General features: G+C 38.4%; 1 protein-coding gene across 1 annotated transcript in view; it reads left to right on the plus strand.

The window, feature by feature from the left end:
* LOC136448808 (lymphocyte antigen 75-like) overlaps positions 1-5,627 on the plus strand; it is an 80,265-nt gene extending 74,638 nt beyond the window's left edge. Inside the window, exons 48-53 of the mRNA XM_066448457.1 lie at positions 249-651; positions 894-1,005; positions 1,243-1,385; positions 2,925-3,098; positions 4,060-4,446; positions 4,680-5,627. Coding sequence (XP_066304554.1) covers positions 249-651; positions 894-1,005; positions 1,243-1,385; positions 2,925-3,098; positions 4,060-4,446; positions 4,680-4,930 — 1,470 coding nt within the window. The 3' untranslated portion in view covers positions 4,931-5,627. The remainder of the gene's footprint in view (positions 1-248; positions 652-893; positions 1,006-1,242; positions 1,386-2,924; positions 3,099-4,059; positions 4,447-4,679) is intronic.
* The last annotated feature ends 2,446 nt before the right edge of the window (positions 5,628-8,073 follow it).

Consider the following 8,073-nt stretch of genomic DNA (forward strand, 5'->3'; position numbering starts at 1 on the left):
TTGCTTTGCATAAAGAATCATTACTAAGGATTATACTTATGTTGTTCTTGATTGCTAATGAGATCTTACATTTGCATGATACACCTCGACATGTGTGCATGACCCAAATTTGACAATAAGTACCGCACGATGTCCGGTGACCCTACGTTAACTTGCCAATTATCGTTCACTTCTCAATGATTTAAGCATTATACGCGGTAGTTTAAAAGTTAAGAAAACCGTCAATATCCTGGAAATATATTTTTCAGTTGTATGTACAAGGTAAAACTGCTGCCCTTGGTGACTTGCCTGTTTGGGATGGTGAGAGACATGCAGTATGTGCCACCTGGCGCAGCACCGATGGAGCTTGGCAGATCTACACGGACGGCGTGCTCCAGGCGTCAGGCTCGGGGTTTAACGTGGGAGGAACAGTGCGCAGCGGTGGAACATGGATACTTGCACAGGAACAAGACACAGTGGGCGGAGGATTCACAGAGACTCAAGCATTCAGTGGAGAACTGTCACAGGTGAACCTCTGGAACCGCGTGCTCACTCCATCTGAAATAGGGACAGACTGGTCAGTCTTCTGTAATCAACATGGCAACGTCATCGACTGGGCAACCACTGACATAACTGTTTTTGGACTGGGTGTCAGTGATCAATATCGCTGCAGTAAGTATTTTGAAGCATGCATTTTGTGCACTTTGACATCAGCAGTACTTTAAACACCTAATAATATATGCTGTGAATTCATGGGTGATAAACCAATTAATGTCTTCGAAATCCCCCCCCACACACACACACAAACTAACAAAATGCTGTATTTTCTTTTCTTTCTTGGCGATTACATAAAAACTTTGCGTATGAACCGTCTGCATTGGCAGTTGCTGGTACCTTAAATCTTGTGTTTTCAGACTTGCCTCCGACAGCTTCTCCCAGTCATCCCGGCCGCTGTCCAGATCTGACATGGGTCTCCTGGGGAAGGAAATGCTACTATGTGGAGACTGGTAATGACGACAGTAGCAGGTAAAATAACTTCCGAAACTCCAGATATCATTGATATTTCACACATAAACACAATTTCACTTATCGCTACATTACCATGATAAGTAAATCCGCAATTGATGTGTGAATAAATATACCAGCAAGACTGATCCGTTTGGTAGGTCAATAATCAGTAGTGATAACCCAAACTGAAACCTGCATGTTTACAAAGGTAACCGCGGTGATACATATTAATAATGTGTCATACATCCCTGACAGGCGCTCTTGGCCAGAGGCAGATTATGAATGTAAAGGTAGAGGTGCTGAGTTGGTGAGCCTGCATAGCCAGGCGGAAATCGGACTGTTGCAACAGATGCAGCTTACCTCCAGTGTCTGGATTGGGCTGTACAAGAACAGTGATCGTAAGTGAACATGATTAACTCGATACTGTTATGTTCGTGTATAAGCCAATAAGAAGAACCGGGCAAAACATCTGATTTGCATTTCTATAGTTCTACACTGGCAAATTGTTATCTGCAGATGTTTTATTTTAATGTAAGCAAAATGAAATTATCAGTAGACCCGTAGATGATATGTAAGTGTAGAACATAGAAGTATATAGAAACTTCCTCTGTGCTCTAGATTAACTTAATTGTTAGCCGTATTAGAAGTAATTCAAACTGTCTTTTCTCCGCAGATCGATAACAAGTAAAGTTGAAAATTGAGACGGGCGGATATCATAATGTAGCCCCTGACCAAAGGTTTTGCCCATTTTGTCCAATGGATATTGAAGATGAATGATTGAAAGATTGAAAAAAAAATCTCCATGAAATACGTATTATACAAATTAGCCCCACATTTGCATGATTTATATTTGACTTTGACTTCATTTCGGATCTACAATTAGCTTACAATGAATGCAACTATGTTCACTGTCACATCACTTCAAAAGTATAAAATTCCAGTAATCTACCAATATGGAATTACAGTATTTGCTCATTAATTATGCAAAGTAGATCTTCATTTCCATAACTTACATCTATCAATGTCACTCAGTTGAATATGCTGCATTTTTTAATTGTCGGACCATTGAACGGAGTGGGTTTATAAAATGTCCCTATTAATTATCAAAATTAGATTCTGATTTGCATCATCACCATCTCATCATATCAAGGAACACTTAAGCTATCCACGTAATAGAAACGAGTATACAGGTTTGGTAGTATCTCTCTTTGGTTTGACCGGCATAATTTGCACTTCGTTGGTACATCTCTGTCTAAGCTACCTGCATATTAATAAAACACGAAAATCTGTCGTTCATTTCTTCAGTTATTCTCCTTGGAAGATTTTGACAAAAACGCCAATGCAGTTCCAATGTCACATGCCAGGGGGCCTAAAATCGACCTTAACCTTTGTTCTCCCAACACCTACCCACATACCAAATACCATTACAATCCATCGAGACGTTCTTTAGTTATGCTGACTTTAAGCATCCAGACGCACAGACATACAAGCAAGCTAACACGTTCAAAACAATATCTCCATGAAAAAATCTCCAAGAGATAATAAGTTTTAAGAGTCTTGATGCTACAAACTGTTTTGAATATATATATATAAATGCAACAATACGTTAATATGTCAATATTTAAACGACTGCTTTGTCATAAGAAAAATACAGAAAAAAATAGCCCCACTCAACTATAATACTACATCAAAAACGTATGGTAGCCCTTATTGTATTGTATTAGTATTAGGATGTTTTATTCTATTCTTCTTTTTTGTATTATATTTAAGAATTCTTGCCATACTTTGTACCGTGTAGAATTGTCGTGCAATAAAGCTCTTCTTCTTGTACACCTACCATACATTATGCTTAGATACATCTTCAGCACATGTGAACGCTTTCCAATATTGCACTAAGTATTACTAACATTTGTCTGAAACTCGCTATTTCTTTGAAGGTGCCATACAGTGGACAGACGGGTCTCCAGTAGACTTCACCAACTGGGCATCTGGAGAACCGAATGACCTCGACGGCTCTGGAAGAGAGAACTGCATAGAGATGTATGCCGACGGAAGGTGGAATGATATCAGCTGTTTTGGCAGGTTGGGCTTCGTTTGTGAAACTTCGCTTGGTAAGTAATCCAAAATGGTTGTTCTGTAGGGTTTCATGCCCGGCATATCAAATGTTTCCTAGATTGTTATCATAGTCTCATAGTTCTAATCACCTTCGCCAAGATGATGTTTTCGGTTGTGTGTATTTGTCTTTGTTTGTGCATGAACAGGATAACTCAAGAATGCCTGGGTGAATGGTCGTCATATTTGGTATGAGGATAGACCTAAAAATAATTAGCGGTGCGTTAAGGTACTGCAGCGAAACTGTCTTCTCTTATATTTCGTTATCTGGACATGCTGTGATCGTGATTTTTGATGACTCATACTTTGAACAACTTGTTGTAGGCTAATTTTCAACAAAGTAATAAAAACTTACACAGTTACTAGCTGTTGAAAGACCTGGTATGATAGTTGTTCCAAGGTTTGTTTCTCTTACTCCATGGAAATTATCTTAACATAAATCTTTGAATTATCAAAAACATTGCATAATTTAGACCCTGATGAGCATTCTGATTTAATCTCCATGCAGATCTACACCGCAAAAATCGTATAAGCTAGCCAGAGAAGGTTCGTCAGAACGGACCCTCTCTGGTAAGCTTATACGATTTTTGCACCGGTGTAGATCTGCTTGGAGATTAATTCTGATTCACCTTGAGGATAGACCTTTCACACCACACTACATCATAGCAGCTGTCAAAAATAACAACTAGGAGTTCAAAAATAAACATAGAAATGTATACCCTACACAAATATCATACTTGAGTTGTGTAACTTCAGCTTCTTATGATATTTTGAAGCAGGAAAGGTTCTCGAACATTCCATGTGGTGCCCTTTACGTCAACTATAGCAATGTGTCACGTGTATCTTACAACACCACATAACATGACATATACACATTGGAACTCGTCTTGAACCTTGCGTCAAAGAATACGGCTTTAGTTTGATGTCATTTTTAATCCCATTTCTTTACTCTTCTTTCAGAAATCAGCTCCAATACAGTTGAGCCCCCTGCAACCACCATGCATCTAACATCTACTGCTGCATCAACTACTACAAGTTCGTCTTCAGCAATAACGACTATGACTCCAAGACTGACTACAACAGAGAATCATTCCACTCAGAATAGTTTAGGACCAATAACTAGTACTCCTGAGGTGACCACGTCATCTGTGCCCACTACGGGGACAACTAGAACCCCGACCACTCCACCACCTAAACAGCCAAGTACAAGTCCTTTTCAACTGATAACATCAACGGAGCAGGATGTACCGACCATCAAACCAACAGTAGTAAAACCATCCATAACAGAAAATGTAGCTACCGATGGGGGTTTGCCAAGTCATGTGACTCCTGCGCCGCAAGGAAAAGGTGGGTGAAAATTCATTATGGATATTATCACAAAATGCCATACACAGTGGACAAACACCAAGACAAACACACAAACAAACACAGCAACTAACTTCGAATCACCTTTTTCACGTACAGGCTAAGCAAAGTAATTCAAAGTAAAACTAAGTATAATAATATGATAATTGGACTTTAGACAAAAAGTTGAATTGGTCAATAGGTACTTTTCCAACAAAATATTTTTTCAACTGTAGATCCCAGTATCCAACATAGCCTCGAGACTGGCGCCATCATTGCCATTGTCTTGTCGTGCGTTCTGGTCCTTCTGATAGCAGCTACCATCCCCTTCCTTTTGTATCGGAGACGATTGAGGGCGACAGGATCAAAGACGGATGTTCCCAATTCCTTCAACAATCTTGTTTATGATATGGGGAATTTAGGATTAGACAATGGTGTCAGTAAAGATGGAGAGGCTTTAGCCATGGAAATGGTGTCAACTGGTTAGAAAATCAGAACTATACTTTAGCTTTTATAAGTATGCCTTTTTGGGAGGTCATAAATGAATAATGATTTATCACGACTATCACGAAGCTGCATATTGAACTGTGCTATAATTGGCTATGAGAACTACAAATAATGAAGCTGGTAGATGTAGAATAGACATCGGACTCTCTCGTTGAGAGAGGCTTTATATTTACACTGTCAGTAAATATACACTGTAATAACAGAGGGCAACAGACCTTGGAAATCGATTTTGTTGTTGCTTTTACACTCTAAGTGCTAGTGATTTAAGAAACAAGAGGTACGATTGCCATATCTTTGGTATGTTTGTAACTTTTACTCATTATTTAGAGAGAAAATGAGATTACTAGCAATAGAAATGATATCTTGCAGAAATTCCATCGGACTTGCAACATTTGGGATTTTAATTGTTGTAAACTCACTTTAGACTTCTAAATGAATTCAAATGAGTTAATTTCGATGTGATGCATTGATGCAGAATGACGTATTAGCAAGAGAAATACATCACAGAGACTATTATCAAATGTTATATACTATGTAAGAATACATGTATAAGTAATATCATGTCCACTGTATCAATGTGTAATTTCTATACTGATAGATTCTGCAAGATAAGTCTTCTAGTCATACAATCAGCCTACAGTTATATGATGAATAATAAATGCTCGTATCAAGCCAAAGCCTTTGTTTTCTTCCGAATACTTGTTCGGCCACATGGCCGCTTTTCAACAAAGTCGAATTGGAGGGGGAGGAGTCACGGATAAATAGTACAAAAGAACCTAACATGAACAATGTCAACACAATCATAAACAATAATTCGAAATAAATAATTAAATAAAGAAATAATCAAGTCCATAGTTTTTAAGTCCGTGCTCAAAGCTTTGTTATGCATAAGGGGTTGAAAATATGGATGGACGGAGCCGCCCAAATGTTCGTCTAGTTCCATACAACTGCACTGGAATAGGCCAGGCTTCTCCTGTATGCTTACAAATGAGGCTTTGTTATGATGAGACAGTCCGTTGTTGTTGAAGTAACAGCAGCGTACTTTGTGAATCGTCGTCTCGTTAGCTCATTACCTTCGCCGAGAAGGTTATGCAGAGGGTAGCGTTTGTGTGTTTGTGTGTTTGTAACAAACAGCATAACTCGAGAAGGCTTGGATGGATTGTCTTGATATTTGGTAGGTAGGTAGGTCTTGATGAGACTTGAAAATGATTAGATTTTGAGTCCCCTAGCGGCTTGTTACGGTACTGCATCAGAACTTCCTGTTTTGATATCTCGTGTTCTGGACATGCTATGGTCCTGACTTTTGAGTGGTAGATAGCTCTTTGGACGGAGAGTAAGTGGTATAGGTTTTGGCCCCCTACTGGCTTTTTTTAGAACTGCAGGAGTAGATTTTGCTTCAGACTTTGAAACGGAATAACTCAAGAAGGGCTTGATGGATGGTCATGAATTTTGGTAAGTAGATAGCTTGAGTGATGATGTACATGATAAGATACTTATTATGCAAAGCAGCGTGTAATTTGCATAATTAATGAGGAAAGTTTATACATCCGCCAAATTCCATGACAGCACTCTCAAACATGTGACATAGGTAACTTAGGAGGAGAGAAATATCAATAGATATTAACTATGCAAATGAAGACCTCGAAATGCGAAATGCGAAAATACTATAACTCAAGTTGGGCTTGATGTTTGGTCATGATTTCTGGTATGTAGATAGATTACGTGATGCTTTGTATGATTGGATATAATTATGCAAATCAGATTCTAGTTTGCATAACTAATTTTCAAAACCCGCTGTGTTCCATGTTATGACTGTTCAAATATGTGACATTTGTAACTGAGGAAGGGAGGAATGTTGATAGATAGAAAATATGCAATTGTAGGTGCAATTTGCATAATTACTGAGCAACTACTATAATTACATACAGGTAAATGATGGCAATTTCATATTTGTGGCATTCGAAAGTTATGTGAATGTGAACATCGTTGAATCAAATTATGCTAATAAGGACCTCATTTGCATAATTGATGGCAATTGTAAGCATAACCTTCTTTGATTAGCTCATACTTTGGACAACTTCTGTTATGTGGGTGAAGACGATCAACTGGTATGATTTATGATTGATGAGAAACACTCCTAAATACGTCAGCCATAAAGGTTAAAATCAATTGTCGAAGGTATGAGGTCGTGGAACTCTATTTTTAGTTATGTATAATGTACGTAAACATCAGTTCAACTCGCTGTTTTGTATCAGACCTGTCATATCAATTCATTTACAGTCTTGGTACATTCGTCTGAGGTTTGGAGAATGTAGCCAATGGAGAAGTCATATTCGGTTTGCAAACACTTGAGACCGTATTGTAAGACTAAAATACGCATCTACATGAAAAATCAGCTCGACCCGACATTGTAATTTTTCAGTTGTACAGTGTCAAAGACCTTAAAAACAGCGTTAAAGGACTAATTCACGGGTTTTGAGCTGAAGATACGCGACACATCAATTATGAAAATAAGGCCCTTCTTTGCGTAACTGCGAAAACAGATATCAAAAACAATACATCCCCGTGAATTAATAAACTCTTTTATTGACCCCATGATGGAGAATTTTTTTTCAAACCCTGGTTAATGCTAGCTCTTTTAACTCATTTTATTTCCTTAAAGTCATTTGCGGTGAATGCATAGAATACACGTGTTCCCACTTCCTTCCCACTAAGTACTAAAATTGACATTTTGGTAATTCCCATGAAAAGTTGTATCTGCCTACCAATTTTGAATGAGTGTAGTTTTGCTTGAGTGTGGCGCCACTATGTCATGTCCATGTGTATCTTGTTTCTGATTTTAAAAAAAACATCGATGTGTAATTTGTTGCCCCTCCCCGTTGAAAAACTGGATTTTTGTCACCTGTGCAGAATAAGTGATATAAACGGGAGGGGTCGTAGGTCAATGCATTTAATGGAACATATAGTCCAATACAGAAGTCCATTGAAGCTGGGCGCAATGACCACCATGAAGTACGGAATGAGTTTTTGTCATTCTATCCAATTTCATATTGTAATCTTAGATGCTGCGTGGTTGGCTGTACCAACGTTGATAGGCAGACTGAAAACATCCAGTGTCCTGGT

The sequence above is a fragment of the Branchiostoma lanceolatum genome, chromosome 14, assembly GCF_035083965.1.
Source record: "Branchiostoma lanceolatum isolate klBraLanc5 chromosome 14, klBraLanc5.hap2, whole genome shotgun sequence".
Lineage (NCBI taxonomy): Eukaryota > Metazoa > Chordata > Leptocardii > Amphioxiformes > Branchiostomatidae > Branchiostoma > Branchiostoma lanceolatum.